The 18,197-nt window shown below is 35.5% G+C and overlaps 1 protein-coding gene across 2 annotated transcripts in view; it reads right to left on the reverse strand.

Annotated features, from left to right (window-relative positions):
* The window catches only part of CPNE8 (copine 8), a 236,797-nt gene that overhangs the window by 157,811 nt on the left and 60,789 nt on the right, over positions 1-18,197 (reverse strand). For both annotated transcript variants that reach the window (XM_045467285.1, XM_045467287.1), the window contains exon 5: positions 10,302-10,341. In XM_045467285.1, the coding sequence (XP_045323241.1) occupies positions 10,302-10,341 (40 nt within the window). The remainder of the gene's footprint in view (positions 1-10,301; positions 10,342-18,197) is intronic.

Below are 18,197 nucleotides of genomic sequence, written 5' to 3' on the forward strand. Positions count from 1 at the left end.
GAATTACATTAAAATAGAACTTCCAGTAATAAATCCAGGCATGTTTCCACAGCTTTAACACACACATAGACCAAATCTAGTTCACGGTGTCTGGCAATTGAGAAATGCTTCCATTTATTCAGCCATATTAACTATTGTGCTTTCCCTCAAATGACCAAGAGATCAATAAATATTTGCCAAATTTAATTATTATTTTATAATCTAAATAATACACAGATAGAACTTGGTTTTGAAATCTATTTAAACATACATAAATACCATGTTGTTAGTATATAGGATACATTCTACCAATATTACCCTGAATATATCCCAATATCGCCCTGAATACAATATGCTGGTATTCAATCTGAAATATCTAGCAGTGCAAAGTAAAGTAAACAAGAAAAAAGCAAAAGCATAGCACACAAAGCAATATAACAGTGAGTTTTGTGTTACATAGGTAGTTAAAAAGTTATCAGCACATCAGAAGGAGTCTTTGGATTACTCCTATAACTACTTAAATCTAGTTTTATTACTAATACAATGCAGACAAAAATCCAAGGAAACACTACTATACTATCAGAGTCTAGCTGATTATTATACAAATATACAGTTGACTCTTGAACAACATGATAGTTTAAACTGTGCGGTTGCACTTATATGTGGATTTTTTTTTTCAGTGTATACAGTATAGTACTATAATTCATTTTCTCTTCCTTATGATTTTCTTAATATATTCTTTTCTATAGCTTACTTGATTGTAAGATTAGGGTATATAATACGTATAACATACAAAATGGGTATTAATTGATTATGTTATCAGTAAGGCTTCTGGTCAACAGTAGGCTATTAGCAGTTAAGCTTTGGGGGAGTCAAAAATTATACACAGATTTTTGACTGTTGTGGAGGTTGGGACCCTTAAACCCCATGTTGTTCAAGGGTCAACTGTATTTCTCTTCTTTTTCTTTTTAACATTCAGAAGAGCGTCTCCTTTAATTGCATGCATGAGCAAAATATTCTAATTCCTTCAAACTTATTACTTCATTATTTTTTCATACCAATTTTTACTATCAATTCCTCTACTACATTTCATATTATATTGTAGCTAGCTACTTATCTATATTCATAAAAATTACATTAATGCTATGTACTTTAATAATTCCACACATATTAATAAGGTAACTTACTTTGCAATAAATGAACTTGTTTTGTTGGTTTATTTGCTTGCTTGCTAGGTAACAGTATAAATTCTGATACATCCTTTATAAAAGATCTTTTACATTTATTTATTTATTTATTTAGCAAAACAGTATAACATATTCCTTAAGAGTGAGAAATATGAATGTCTATACTGTTTGTGTTTATATCCTGGCTGAATCATTTACTAATAATGACTCTATGTCTCGATATCCTGACTTATAGAATAGAGATAATGAATAATGCCTATGTATTAAATTATTGGGAGGATTAAATAAGATATTATATGCAAGGTACTTAACAAGATTATATATGCAGATAATTTATGCAAAGCCCTTAGAAAAGATGCTTGAACATGGTAAGCATCTAATAAATATATGCTTCTCTTCTCCTCCCTACCTCCCTGGGGTTAAAAGGATATTACTATGTACTTAAAACTTATCCCTGACTACTAGATTCCAGTACTGCAGATACTATAATTACCTGAATAAAATATTTTTATATCCCCTTTACACTCATAGCCAATTCAAATACTCATATTAAGTGTCATTATAAAATCCTAAAGTGCCTTATACACTAACTTATCTTACATGTTAAGTAGTATACATATAAACATACATATGTAAAAGAATGACATTTTTAAAACAATGGTATAGTGAACCAGGAGGCCTTCATGGTAAGTGAAATTTCTGATTTCTACACTATCACAAAGCCAGTCAACTGTAGTTGATCATCAGCATCATCATAAACAATTTCATAAGCATTCAATAGCGTGGCATCTTTCTCCTAAAAGTTTATAAAGATAGTCTGTAAATGGCTTTCCTATTTTATGATGTGATCAAGGAACATCTGAAAATATAATATCTCTAATTAATAGATAATTTAGATGAAAAGACATTAAACTGATTTATGATAGCTAAGTTTTAACACAGCACAGTAATTGGGTGCAGTCAACTGTTCAGTAGTTAATCATTCTATTTGTTGATAAGATAGACTATTTGCCTCCATTTATTGCTCGTACCCATTTTGTGATCATTTAACTCATAATAAGCATATTCATGCTAAGCCACAAAGAGCAAGATAAAGTAATACAAAATATTTTGCTTTTACAATATTTATCCATTGCAGAAAAAATTAATGAGGAAAGCTTATATTACCTGTGAAATTTTATTGTTGGCATTATCTATTTTATTGCTGGTATTCCCTGCTAATATTGCTGACTACCTCTCTATTTAATTCATACTAATCACATCAACTATAAAGACTGAGGTGTGACTTAGTTATATTATGCTAATATGGCAATCATTTATAATAATCAAATATGGTACTTCCATTCCCCAATAATGACTTCTACTTTCTTTAAGGTTGTTAGCACATCTATATGCTATTTTGAAAATAAGGCAAACTCAACATGAAACAATTGGATTCAATATTTTAGTAGAAACAATTTGTCACATTTTAACATAATAATACAACTTTTTTAAGGCAGGGATTTGTCTATTTAATGGATAGATCCATCTATAATTCAAAAATGCTAATCTACCTCCAAGAGATTAATAAAATTTCTAAATTTAGACATCAATGTTTAAATTACAAATACAGTTTCAAAATTATACTCTAAAGTTGAATGTATTTCTTTTATCTCAGCACAAATGTTGATTTTAAAGATAGTTTTTGTTTGTTAAGAGTCCAAATGAAAGCAGTTAAGCCACTGAATGAAAATTAAGCTTTCAACAATGAGGGATGGCCATTGAGCTAAATTAACCAATTTTTTAAAATTATTCACAATATATATATTTAACTAATTGAAAACCATGCTATATAGAGACTACAAAATAAAGCTATACTATTCAGAGATAAACCTATGGAAAATATTTACCTTTTGGGGGCATATCACTTTATGTTTGTTCTCATTAGCAAAGAAGCGAGAAGTGTAAGCTTACAGAAAGTAAGTTAAATATTCTCTCTGCTGGTAGTCATGGTAAGACAGTTGACAGGCCAAATAACTAGAAAACTTAGTACTACTTATTATTAAATAATATTAAATATAATATAGCATTATTAGATACTAGATAATAGTATTAAATATAATGTAATACTATCATTCAAAATCATTATTAAATACTGAATTCGAAACAAGAGCCAGTTTTGCATGCAAACAATCACACCTAATATAACTTAATGAGTGCTGAAGATACTGTCATCAGACCTAATTCAGGCATTGTCTCTTAAAGTCTAAGATTCTATAAGCCCTTACTGGAAATGCAAATGGAAACATAATTCATTTACAAAACATCAGTCATTAATAGTTTAGCTTGAATATGCTTAAAAAGCTAGCTCTCATCATCTAGTAAGGGCCTGAAAGCATGTTTCATAGAAAAAGAAAGTCATTATTGCAAAGGCCTCTCAGGAAGCGACAATTTAGTAGAGATTTAAATAATGTAAGAAAAAGAACCATGTGAATATTTGGTATAAAAACATTCCAGGCTGGAGGAAAAGCAAAAACAAAGTTTCTGAAACAAGAATATACTTGGGCATTCAAGGAAAAACAAGATGGCCAGTGGACCTGGAACAGAATGAGCAAGGAAAAGAATTAAAGAGAGAACCAGGGGCCTGGTCCTTCACCCGAAGGACCGTAAATTCTTCCTGAGTGTAGAGGGAGGCCACTGCAGGGTTTGAATTGAAAAGTAACATGTTCTGGCCAGCTTATCAAAATGCGAATTCTGGCTAATATTCTTCCCTCAAATTTCTAAATGCTTCAGTTCACCAAAATGTCTAATTTAAATTCTATTTTTTTCTCCATTTATATATATTTTTTCAGGCATATATATGTATATTTTTATATATATATGTATATATATATATATATACACACACATGTATATATATATATATATATATATATATATATATATTTTTTTTTAGGTAACTTTAATGAGTTCCAACTCTATAGGCTGATGGTTTGCAAAACCATCTTTCTATTCTCCAGATATGGCCTAGTCAATATCTCCAGTTGGATGCTTATTGGGGTCTCAAACAACATAAACCCATTCTGAACACTGAGTTCTCCAATCTCACCCCACCACCTCAATCTCTTCCTCCACGATGTACCCCTCGCAATAAACTACACACCATTTATTCAGTGGCTTTTCGCCAGTAACGTAAGAGTCATTCTAAATTATTTTCTTATGTTCTCACCTGAAATCCAATTCATCAGCAATCATATCACCAAAACATATTCCAAAACTGACCACTTCTTAGCCCTTCAAGGGCTATACCCACCAAATACTATTCATCTAGCCAAATCACAATAGCCTTACAGTTGGTCTCTTTTGGGTCACCATCAGGGGAGTTCCCCGGGTAAAATCTGAAACTGGCACCCATACCTAGAGGGCAAGGAAAGACTGAAGAAAAAAGGCAGGTCCCTCCAGATTGGTAGGTGGCAGGTTTAATAAGCAAGGGAACTTACATTATGAGGCTGTCTTGGATGGCTGCAAGATGAGTAGATCTCCACACTTGCCTGCCAGAATCACAACTTTTTCACAGAGGCCTTAATGGGGTTCAGTCATACATTCAGTCCAGATGGTCTCAACATCCATTACTCTCTCAGACTATGTCTATGAAACAGGCCAGTGGGCACAACATACTTTTCAAGGACAGGGAAGGGAGTGACCAGATCCAGTTCACAGGTCAACCAGCAGTCATGTTCTCCTCCAACAGTCTCCTTAATTTCAGTCTTGCTTCCCAGCCCCATTCTCCACTTCAGCTGTCGGTTGTTATTTAAATGTATAAATCATCTTCCGGTGAAATTCATTAAACTTTTTTTGAAGCCATGGCCTACAAATCTCTGCATAATCTGAATTCTGTGTACCTTTTCAATCTATTTCATTCTGCTCTCCTTATCATTCACAAAATCCCATATATGGTAGCTATCTTCAGTCACATCAACATTCCAAATATTTTCCTGACTCAAGGTCCTTGCATTGCTGTTCCTTTTACCTGGAATGCTCTTTCTCTAGATTATCAGTAGTTCCCTTCTTCTCTTTGCATAAGTATACCCAGGATGAGAACTTGTGCAGAATCACTCCACCTGGTTGAGAGGAACCTAAGCTTCTAGCTAGCATTCATTAGTCACTGTTTCTCACTATCACTTTCTTTTAGGTGTATAAAGAAGTAAGTTATCTTAATCATTTTGCATTTGTTTCTATTAAATAAATCTGCCCATTCCACTTCCCCAACTCCAAAATGTAAGCTGTTTTAGGATAGGGGGTCCTTGTTTGTCTTCTACACTGCTACATTACTGAGCACTTGAACAGCACTTAAATATATTTATTGTTTGCCTGATTTTAAGAAAATACATTAGAATTTGGTTCAGTTATATATGGGTTAATTTGGGTTTTCTTCTGATGAGAAAAATTTTACCCCACTTTCTATGAGAAAATGCACTTCATGGTCCAAACAATTATCTTTCAAATGAAATTTTCAAAACAACTGATCTACATGTGGAAGTTAATACATATATGATATTTAGAAAATATATTAAAGAACATACACACCTTCACCGAAGGCTGGTATTTCATGGCCAAAATAATCCAATGAGCTATTAACATGTCTAAAACAAAAATTTTAGCAGGTACCTTCCAAGATCATCCAAATGGAAAAATGCGTTTTGGATTGCCTGGTGTGTATGAAAATTTAGTACACAAAGTACAGTTTTGATGTCATCTGGTCTAGAGTGCCAAGCAGAATCCTAGATACACCAATTATGGGCCTGTTATTAATCTTTTCATTAATGATTTGGCTGGTGCAATTAAATTATGCAAATGAAAGTATGCTATGCAGTTCTGCTAATGGCATTAAGATGAGTGGGTTCGACAGCAACTTAGAGAACAAAACTGGAATTCAAAATGTCAGATTTTGTTCACAGGATCTAACACTTTGGGGGGGCTAATATTTTACTAATTTCCCTAGAAAATCATAAAATGGATAAACCTCTTAAGGAAAATGTCCCTGGATTCCAGTGCCTGCATCACGTAATGTTTCTGGTGCATGTTTCTCCACTACAAACTTTCCTACCATGAATAAAATCAGTTAAGGGGTGACCAGGTGGCTCAGTCGGTTGAGCGTCTGACTCCAGCTCAGGTCATGATCTCACGGTTCATGGGCTGGAGGGTTCACGCCCCACGCCGGGCTCTGTGCTGACAGCTCTGGATTCTGTGTCTCCCTCTCTCTCTGCCCCTACCCTGCTCACACTCTGTCTCTGTCTCTCTCAAAAATAAATAAACATTAAATTAAAAAAAAAATAGGGGCGCATGGGTGGCTCAGTCATTTGAGCATCTGACTTCGGCTCAGGTCATGATCTTGCAGTCAGTGAGTTTGAGCCCCGCATCGGCCTCTGTGCTGACAGCTCGGAGCCTGGAGCCTGCTTCGGATTCTGTGTCTCCCTCTCTCTCTGCCCCTCCCCTACTTGTGCTCTGTCTCTCTCTGTCTCTCAAAAATAAATAAGTGTAAAAAAAAAATTTTTTTTAATATAAATAAATAAATAAATAAATAAATAAATAAATAAAATCAGTTAAAAGTATACCGATCCTGTATCCACTCACCCTGTATTCATTTGCAGTATTAGGAATCTAAGGTACAATGCTATATTATATCTCTATTTTCCCTACTAGTACCAAAAATTTAAGAATTTGACCCAAGATCCCTGAATATTGGAAATCAAATAAAGTCATCCCAAAATGGGTTTCTGTCAAAATTATCAGAAATGAGAATAGGAAAAAAAAAGATTTTATTATTGTTAACTCAAGGAGTCTCTCTTGCTACCAAATCCCCTTTGTAAAAGGTAAGTGCCTGCACTCCACATGCAAACCCACGCACTTAGCAGTCTTTCCTAAAAGGTTCCAGTTTTTATTTCACTTTGCAAAGTTGGCAGGTCGACAATCACACTTTTAAACAATTGTATCCTCAGGGAGTAGACCTAGTTTGTTTACTGGCTTCTCTAATCTAAATCGCTCCTGAACTCATTTTGGGTTGAACGAGTTATAAAATCTGTACTTGGATGCTTTCAAATAGCAAGGGCTTTTGTTGTTAATTTCTAACAGAAATTCGGGACACTAATTTCTAACAATTCATATCACAATTCCAAAACACATTTCCTTCCTCATTGACATGCTTCATCCATTTGTAAGCTCAGGCACTTATTAACTGATTTGTATTGAGTGCTTAATATATTTAAGAAATATAATGCAGAGACTACTGTAAATAAATACATTAAAATGTGAGGTAATATGAACCACAGGAACTATAGGAAGCTATGCAATACTTTGGGAGAAAGGTGATGAGAATCCGAATTAAGTAACAGTAAGAAAGGAAAGAAGACAGAAGAGAAATAATACTTCATTATAATGAACAGGATTTATAGTTCACAAGATGTGGTATGTGAGACAGAAGAGGTTAACGATACATCCACGTTTTCTAACTTAGTATACCGTGATGATGATAATTCTCAAGATAGAAAATACAAGCAGAGGACCAACAACGGAATGGAAGAGGTCATACATTTTTGATAATTTGAGTTTTAGGCTTCTGCAGACTAGCTAACAAGCAGTTGGAAACTTGTTTTTGCTAAGGTACAAAGAGAGATAGACACTTGGGAGTCATCAGGGTAAGGCATGGAAATGGCTGAGATTTCCCAAGGAGAGCTTATTCAGTGAGATGAGATGACAATGGAAAACAAAACCAGGAAAAACCAATAATAAGGGAGAGGAGGAGGAGGAAGAGAAACTGAAAAAGGATAGATAATGAGTAGACAAAGAAGTAAGAAAAGAAGTGAGGGAGACATTTCTGTGGAATTAAGAGGAGATGAGTTTGTTAAGAACAGTCAATTGTATCCAAAATAATGGGAAGGTCAGGTAAAGCAGAAAGTGAAGAGAGGCCAAGATATTTTTCTCTAACCCATGTCAGAATAGTTCAAGCAGAAATGAAAACCAGAATACAGTAGAGTAAGATGGGAGAAACCCAGGCTGCTCTGAAAAGAACTGCAGCAGTAAGAAGGTGGTAAAGGAGATAGCATGAGAGTGAAGCAGAGTCAAGATGTCAGGAGGAAGACATGAAATCTTTCTTATGGAAAATATAAAAAGCTATTCTGCAAAAAAAAATATTTTAAAAGATATATACATTCATGCCTTCTATGGTACATACCTCAGTATGGATTATTTAATGAAAATATAGTTATATCATGTTTGAGGTACCTTCTTATCCCATATACTAGTCTCTCCCTGAATTCAAGGCCACCACTTGGGTAAGGACCACATGTTACCACCTTCACACTCACCCTCAAAATATCCAACCCTATGGAATGTCCTTAACTGCCAAGTTATCATGCCCTCTAAAAAGTAGTTTGAGAAACATAGAAATTATATTCAGGGAGAATGGGCACTTGAAAGCCTATGTCCACTCAAGAGTTTAGGGAGTTCATTTTTCCTACATGCACAAAGATGAATAAACAGAGAAACTTGGTTTTCAGAGAGAAACAGAAGCTCAGAGAAGAGTCATAATGCAAAGAATATGTAGCCTCAGAGAAAAAGAAATAGAGAAAATTGCTGTCTCAATCCCAACCCTCCAGGCCTGTTTCTGGCTGTAGCTCCTACAAGGACAAGCTACACATCACATTTATGAGATGCTTCTAAATCTCTTTAATATTAACCACCTACATGTGAAATAAATATAATGCAAAATCTTTCCTTGCAACTAAATTTTTTACTAGAAAATGGAATTCTTTTTCTGGTTCTTCCAGTGGAATTTGGAAAGCTTCCAATATAAAGCTATGCAAATAAAATTTAAATATCCAGCCACAATGCTCCGAGTCTTATGAGGAGCAGGAAGGCAGCATGGCAATGGTAATGAGCATTACTTATGGGGAGGAATGAGCTTATTACAGTATTTGCTTTCAATTTGTAGAAAAGTCAATCAGAAAGACTATTCTTTGAATCCTTCATCAAATGATTCTGCTCTTTGCTTCATGACAAAAATAAATATCATAGCTTCTTTACGATGAAGGAAAGGAACAGTAAATTGTGATTTTTACCACGATACCCAGCTTCCTAGTTTCCCCAAATCAGCCTCTCAACCTCTTAGCTTGAGATTACCTCTCATGTGTCTTCTCTTCTCTGAATTAAGACATCCCTCCTCTCCAAACTACATTGGAAATCATATCCATCTGTTCTAGTCAATAGGCTACAACAATGGAGAAATGAAAAAAATCTCACCCGCCTAACCCTCTGGGCATGACCATGACTCCAGCCAGCCTCCCACCTCTCAACTCTGACGCGGCTGCCAATTCTACATCCATGTATTCAGATTCCACTTGGTACCTGGTTAAACTTTCAGAATGCTGTTCTCAAACCCCCCCTCCCGCCCCCATTCAGCTCTTCCTGCTAGTTTGACCTAACTCTCCCTCCAGACCTCAACCTCTGCATCTGCCTAGCTCTGATGCCTTTGCTGCCCCTGAACCTAAAAACATCCCCAGGGAACAGTTATGGCCTGGGGAGTAGAGCTCTTGAGAAAAGAGGAATGGGTAGAAGGAGGGAAGATCAGGACCCAAAAAGAAAAAAAGAGACTGTAAGTGAACTTGAGGACAGACTCTGTATGTCCATCTTGCTCATACTGTACCCTCTGAAACAGACATGGTGCCAGCATGAGGAGGCACTTAGAAAATATGGTTGAACAAATGAGCCACAAGGACTGAAGAATGGCAAACCACTCTGCCCTACACCCAAGTACTTCTCATTCTCGCACAAGCGAAGCCTCTCCAAATGACACGGGCTTCATCTTGCTCAACCTGAATTAATTTCAAACATTGCAGGGAACTGAAAGAATTTCTTTTAAAAATATATAAATAAATAAGGTTAATCCATTTCACACACTAAAGGTACCTTTGCTTTAAGAATTTCCTTCACGTGCTATTCTAGGGTCCTTTAAAAATGTTATTTATTTTCTATGACAATTATGAAAACTTATGGAAATATACCTTTAATATTAATGCATCAACATAAATACCAATCATATGTTATGATTTTGCGGTCTATATTATGTAATCATCCTAAAAACATAAAGTGTGAACTTACATGTTTGGACAGGTTGGGGCTCTTTGAGTCAACATCATACCTAAAAGATTAAAATATGAAACTCAGATTATTTCCACAAAATAGAGAGCTACAGAAAAAATATCAGTATTTTCCCAAAAAATAAGTAACATTATAATGAACCAAAAATATACCAGTAGGGAAAAATTAGCAAATTAAGAAGTTTCTTATAATCTGTAGTCTATATGTCAATAGTAGCATTCACAATCTCTGGGTCCTTTTATTTCCACAACCTAAGTAGAAGTCCTGATATTTTCAGTCACTAATTCTGCTGCTTGATAAGAAAGTTATAAACTTCTCTTTCGTACTATCATTAAAAAAAAGTTTGAAAAGTAAAACAAAACACAAAAACCATTCTCTTCTGTGTGAATTAGTAGTATCCTGACTGTTTAAAACTCCCTAACAACTGCAATTCCTCTCCTCTGGATACCATTTAAAAACAAGCAGGGGCGCCTGGGTGGCGCAGTCGGTTAGGCGTCCGACTTCAGCCAGGTCACGATCTCGCGGTCCGGGAGTTCGAGCCCCGCGTCGGGCTCTGGGCTGATGGCTCAGAGCCTGGAGCCTGTTTCCAATTCTGTGTCTCCCTCTCTCTCTGCCCCTCCCCTGTTCATGCTCTGTCTCTCTCTGTCCCAAAAATAAATAAAACGTTGAAAAAAAAAATTTAAAAACAAGCAGGTGCAGGGCACGTGGCTGGCTCAGTGAGATGTGCGACTCGGGGCTGTGAGTTCAAGACCCATGTTGGGTGTAGAGATTACTTAAAAATATAAAATCTTTTAAAATCAATCAATCGATCAATCAATCAATAAGCAAGCAGGTGCTAGGAACAGGCTGTCGTTTGTGTACCTTTTAACTTCTATTTAATATTTTAAATGCTACTGTTGACTTTGAAATTTGGCTAAAGTAAGGAGACATTACTTTTCCCCAATCACTGGACTTAGGGAAACCGAATATTTTACGAAAGATAAATACATTCATATAGTACTACGTTAGGTCCTGATTTTGACCAGTTGGTACTGGAAATAAATGATTTCTTAGAAAGATCCTGGGAAAACATCACTCACTATTACCTTAACCTCTCATTTTAAAGAAATTGTAGAAATGGAAAGGTCGCTACCAGTCAAAACAACCTCAAATAAATGAAGTCTTGAATAGGAAAATATTTTTTTCCTATTCAACACTGGCTCCAGTGTTTCTCCCAAATTATACTCCTTTCACATTCCTTGTCCATAGCTTCCTACCAAAAATTAACTGCCTTTTTAAAGATTAATTAAAGCCTTCACTCTCACATAACAAGAATGTTTTTACAAAGAAACAAAGCACCTCCATCAATAAAAGGCAAAGAAACAGAGTTCACTGAGTGTACCAATGCTGGGCAGAGGTTCACATACCCCCCGGCTAAGAATGTTTACCACGGATTGGCTTTCAAATTGTATGAGGCAAATACCTGCCTCGGAAGAATTACAAATTACTCTTCTTCACATTAGGGCATTCCGATCAACTCTGAACAGCTGTAACCTAGAATTTTAAATCAGCAAACTGCCAACATCTACTGAAAACCTACAGATGTTAGCACCAAAAAAAAAAAATTCTTATTCAAGAAATTTTTCTTATTCAAGACAACTTTTTAAGAGAAAATTGAAACTAGCAACTACAGCAGTATCAAAGGTGAAAAATAACTGTGCTGGTTCATTCCCAAGAATCAGTCCTGGAAACTGTTTTCTATAAAGGGTATACTGTGGACCGGGGAGAAACAACATGGTATGTTCAGTTGTGCTAAAAGAAGCAAAAAGAAAAGGAGTTTGTTTTCATCACAAAGTTTAAGTATCTTCAAGTATAATCTTCTTTCATTGCCTTTAACAAAGCTTTTTTAATGCTACTCTCTTGAAAATATGTAATTTGCAGCATAGTTCTGATGGCTTTAGATAATATGTTGGATTATGATGCATTTGAAATTATCGTGAGTTTTCCTTTAATGGACTTTTCTTTCTAACTTTTCTAAAAGTATCAAGACTACTCTGGTCCTTACCCTCAGACATAAACCCCACATCCTAAATAGTTAAAGTGTGTGTGTGTGTGTGTGTGTGTGTGTGTGTGTGTGTGTGTGCGCGCGCGTTTACATGTTGGAATGCCATACTCTTATTAAGAAAGAAAGATCATATTGGCAAGCAGGAAGTTAAGCAGTTTACACCTACAAGGGTACATCCCACTGCCTAAATTTACTAATGTTAATTTTGCAAACTTGAAGCTGCTACTGAATTGGCAGTAACTGATTTGGGTTGATCCTAAAGATTACCTTCCAATTAGAGGTAACAGATGTTGACTAGAGTTTTTCCTGTACTTCTGGAATTCCAGCTAAGGTCCAAAGCTAAAAACAAAAGATGCTAATATGCTTAGGTCAGAGGTGCGGTCAGACCCTTCTTCACAACTTACTCATAAAGTGACAGGCTATTTCCTACCCCTTGGGGGGCAAGGGGGGTTCGTCCCATTCCCCAAAGTCAAGTGAAGGGGATCTCCTAAATCTGGGGTGCCTGAAGAAAAAGATAGCATCTGAGTCCCCAGTCAGATGCTGCTGAGCTACAGAAACTGCCTACAAGTCCAGCCTGTGGCTGCCATTAAAAACTATGTCAGCTGACAGTCCTAGGAAGTGCCTTCTGAGGGCTGGGGAACAAGTAGAATGTGTGACATGTGTCCCCTTTAAGGTCTAGATTCTTCAGAAGATAAGAGACCCACACCTTTGCCTCCCAGCTTCATCTACCCTTTCCCTTTTCCACCCTCTGCTCTCCCCCAAGTAGCTGAAAATAGCTCCAACTGATGGGAGAGGAAGTGAAGAGTTCTGAAGTTTAAGATTAAAGTTTTAAAGTGAAGAGTATAATGATTAACAAAATAAGATGGTTCTAGGGGCGCCTGGGTGACTCACTTAAGTGTCCAACTCTTCATATTGGTTCAGGTCATGATCTCAAGGTCATGAGATTGAGCCCTGCTTCAGGCTTTGTGCTGAGCGTGGAACCTGCTTAGGATTCTCTCTCTCTCTCTCTCTCTCTCTCTCTCTCCCTCTCTCTCAGCCCCTCCCCACTCAAATAAAATAAAATACACACCAAAAAAATAAAATAAAATGGTTCTAATAAACAAAAGTGACTGAAAACTCATGAAATTAGACCTTGACATTATTTATTTTTGAGAGAGACAGAGACAAGAGTGGAAGCGAGGGAGGAACAGAGAGGGAGACAGAATCCGAAGCAGGATCCAGACTCCCAAACCATGAGATCATGACCTGAGCTGAAGTCGGAAGCTTACCCGACTGAGCCACCCGGGCACCCCATAGACCTTGACATTGTTAAGGGAGTCCTTAACCAATGGGAAAAACTGGAATTAATGGTGTTGGGAAAACATAAAAAACTTAATTGCCCCGAAGTGTTGAAATCCTTCAAAAATAAAATGGAATAATATTATACAATACATAATTATTGCCATTGATTTATCAAGAAGGAATATAATTTGCTAGGTAAGGCAAATCTAGACTCATAACTATCTTGTTGAGAAGTGGAAAAGCAAGAGTGAAATACATTGTATCTAATTTCTCCTATTCTCCTGCTTATGTTATGCAGTGACGTGACTGCTCACACCTTTTGCTCAAACTCATTTTTGTGCAGCTGTTCTGCCAGTAATAGTTTTCAACTGTGGCAAAAAAAGTGATTTATGAGGTACCTATACTATTGTCAGTGTGACAACTGTACCAAAATAAATAAATGCCAAAGTTTAAGACTTTATCTTGATACAGGCATAGCATGATGACAGAGACCATGTCTCTTTTTTGTTTGTTTTGGTTTTGGGGTTTGGTGGGGTTTCTTTTTTCCTTTTTAGAAACCATGATCTTGAATGAAGAAGTACACATCAAATAAAAAAATCAGGAGAATTTTAAACTTTGTGATTGGTAAATTAATCTTAAATATCCATTTCAAGCATATTATGGTAATAACAATAACAACTATGGATTAACCAGAATTGACAAGAATTGGGGCCAATTGTGACAAGAATACATATTCATTCTCTCTCTCCCTCTCTATCTCTGTCATTACAATTTCCTATCATTGAAAGTTAAACAAAAAAGGCTCCTAAAAACCATTTGTCAAACCTACCATAATATGCAGTTCTTTCTATGACACACTTTTACAGACTATTTTTAATTCTTATTTTTTAGAATTTTATATAATCAATAGACCAATTAAATAAAAAACAGCACTGAAAGCCATTTACATCTGTCTGTTGGCCAATTCAGACCACTGTCATCTTCAACACTGCTGTTCCCTCGAGAGAACATGTTACATAAATGTGTTGGAGTATTGCTGTAGTTTTTTGAGAGATGCAGATCAGGATTATAGGTGAATTATTTCCTACCTTATCCTATTTTAATTTTCCAAATATGCTACAATGAATATTTTTCCCTAGGAATAAGACATTGCTAAGGCAAAATTTAAAGATTGATTATAATTATGTATACTAATGAATAAGTAGGTCCACATAACTAGAGAAGAAATACAGTGTTTTCCACATTACTTTGGGTAGATCTGCTGGAAAAATCGCAAAATAAAAAAAAAAAAAAAAAGGAAGAAAGAAAGAAAAAAAGTCTGCTCTCACAGGTGAAAGGTGTTATGTAAAATATTCTAATACATGGTAAATCAAAAGGAATTCATTAAAATGATATGAAAAATACTACATGAACCAAGAAAATATACTTGTTGCTTTTCTTGGCAATCTTCTCCAAGTATCCCTTTCTCTGGCCCTAAATGTTTGAATTATTTGGAGATAATATACAATTGAAATAAAGTTATTTGAATCAAATTGCTGAAATTACCCAAATGCATTCAAAAGGTAAAAGGATACTTAATTCAGTCTTGCAATATGCTTTCACATTTTGAACATTACACAACTTCTATAAAAATTGCTATAATTTTTAGAAGAAAAGAGGAAGCTGAAGAAGTTAAAACATACCAATTTACCTACACTAATTTCTGTCACATTATTTCTTCTTGTCACACTGAGATAAAATAATACAACATGCTCCCATTCCAATCAAACAAAACAATTTCCCACACAGTCTTACTTTGTTTACTTAGATTAAATATATTCTATTATATTATTGTATTCAATGTGTGGCAGACCACATAGACGTAGACGCTCATCAGTACTAGATAACCAAGGCAAAAATAAAAATATCCCAATTTAGACATTAACTTTAATATTCATAACATTTTAGAAATTCGTGTTTTGCACCATTTAATTATAAACTATTTCAGGCAAAATCTGACTCAATATTGGAGAGCACAGATCCTTTGAACATATTAAACTTTCTGGGCCTTGGTTTTCTCATTTACATAAATGGATTAACTCCACCTCACATATGTGTTGGGTGGGTTAGTTATGTATTTGTATGATTCTATTATACACTGTGAATAAGGGTAGTAGTGCTAACAAAAATAACCTCTTTGTGTCTGTGCCTACAAAACTTACATGCTAACTCAAACTCCATGAGCTTCTGTAATTATTTCATTTAGTTTATAAATAAATGGAAGATATTAGCAACAAATCTATTAAACCTTCTTATCATTCTTTCCTTCTATATTTCTACCTGTAAGTATATTGAAGTTTTGTTTTCTTTTATTAAGTCTCTGAAATACATACAGTGAAGTTAAACAATGTCATTCATTTATCATCAAATACTAGAGAGGTGTGGTAAGTTCTAGCAATGCCCTAACTTCTTCCTACCTTTAAGCCTTTCCTTGTCCATGCTAAGCATACCAAGAAAGCTTAGAAACATGAAATAAGTATCAGGTGCCTCCCTACCACAATACATTCTCATTTGGACTCACTAGTTTGTCAGAGTGATTTTTGAAATGCTATCTGTTAAAACAGGCATAATATTTGAAGACTAACCAGCACTGAGTTCAGTGGAATTACATTTCTTGCACTCAACACGTTTTAAAACCCATTGGCTTCCACATCCTCATCTTCAGTAGAGATGAGAATGCAGTCGTTAGCCTCCATACAGGCAACTCATTCTTTACCTTCGTTTCCTCTCCAGAATGACTAGCCCAGCTCTCAATTTTTGCTCATTCGTCTTCTAACAAACATTTGATTGCTATCATCCTTTTGAAAGCACTATTTCCTTTCTTTTCATTCCACTTGTGACATTCTATAATAGCCACAGTTATGATATAAGTGATAAAGGCTGAGTAGGACACGGCTTAAGAAGCCAGGGCCAAGTGGGTACAGTGGTGAAATAGTCACCTGGCAGCAGCTGCTTGTGATGGTGACAGGAGCCTGTTGGCAGACAGCAACCAAAATGAAACAGAAGTGGGTTCTGAAAATTGGAGCTAAAACATAGGCAAGGCGCTCAGAGAACAAAGTATATAGGATCTTGGCTTCAAAGGCAAATTCCACCAAACTTTAAAGAAGAATTAATACCTACTCTTCTTAAACTATTCCAAAAAACAGTAAACTTCCAAATTTGTTCTATGAGGCAAGTATTATCCTGATATCAAAACCAGATAATCACACCATCAACAAAGAGAACTACAGGCCAAAATCCCTGATTAACACAGATGCAAAAATTCTCAACAAAATACTAGCAAACTGAATCCAACCACACATTAAAAAAATCAACCGCCATGATCAAGTGGGATTTTTGCCTGGGTTGCAAGAGTGGCTCAATATTCATAAATTGATCAATTTGATAAATTTCATCAATAAAAGAAAGGGTAAGACCATATGATCATTTCAATAGACGCAGAAAAAGTATTTGACAAAGTACTGATAAAAAAGTATTGATAAAAAAAGTATTGATAAAAAACTATTGATAAAAAAAAACCCTCAACAAAGTAAGCTTAGAGGGAACATACCTCAACATAATAAAGGCCATATATGAAAAACCCACAGTTAACACCATCCTTCATGGGGAAAATCTCTCAGTTTTCCCTCTAAGGTCAGGAACAAGACAGGGATGACCACTCTCACCACTATTATTCAATATAATACTGGAAGTCCTAGCCACAACAACAGAGAACAGAAAGAAATAAAAGGCACCCCAATTGGTAAGGAAGAAGTGAAACTTTCATTATTTGCAGATGTAATGATACTATACACAGAAAACCTGAAAGACTTCACCAAAAACTGCTAGAACTGAAAAACAAATTCAGTAAAGTCGCAGGACACAAAATCAATGTACAGAAATCTGTTGCATTTCTATAGGCCAACCAAAAAAGAAATTAAGGAAATATTCCCATTTACAATCGCACCAAAAATAATAAGATACCTAGGAATAAACCTAACAAAACAGGTGAAAGACCTGTACTCTGTAAGCTATAAAACACTGATGAAAGAAGACAAAACAAAGAAATGGAAATATATGCCATGCTCATGGATTAGAAGAACAAATATTGTTAAAATGCCCATACTACCCAAAGCAATCTACAGATTTAATGCAATCCACATCAAAATACAAACAGCATTTTTCACAGAACCAGAACAAAGAATCCTAAAATTTGTATGGAACCAGAAAAGACCCCGAATAGCCAAAGCAATCCTGAAAAGGAAAAGGAAAGCTGGACACATCACAGTTCTGGACTTCAAGTTATATTACAAAGCAGTAGTAATCAAAACAGTTTATCATTGGCACAAAAATAGACATACAGATCAATAGAACAGAACAGAAAACCGAGAAATAAACCCACAATTACATGGTCAATTAATCTTCAACAATTCATGCAAGAATATGCAATGGGAAAAAGTCTCTTCAACAAATGGTGCTGGGAAAACTGGACAGCAACATGCAAAACTATGAAACTGGACCACTTTCTTACACCACACACAAAAATAAATGCA

This window comes from Leopardus geoffroyi, chromosome B4 (assembly GCF_018350155.1).
Source record: "Leopardus geoffroyi isolate Oge1 chromosome B4, O.geoffroyi_Oge1_pat1.0, whole genome shotgun sequence".
NCBI classification, from domain to species: domain Eukaryota; kingdom Metazoa; phylum Chordata; class Mammalia; order Carnivora; family Felidae; genus Leopardus; species Leopardus geoffroyi.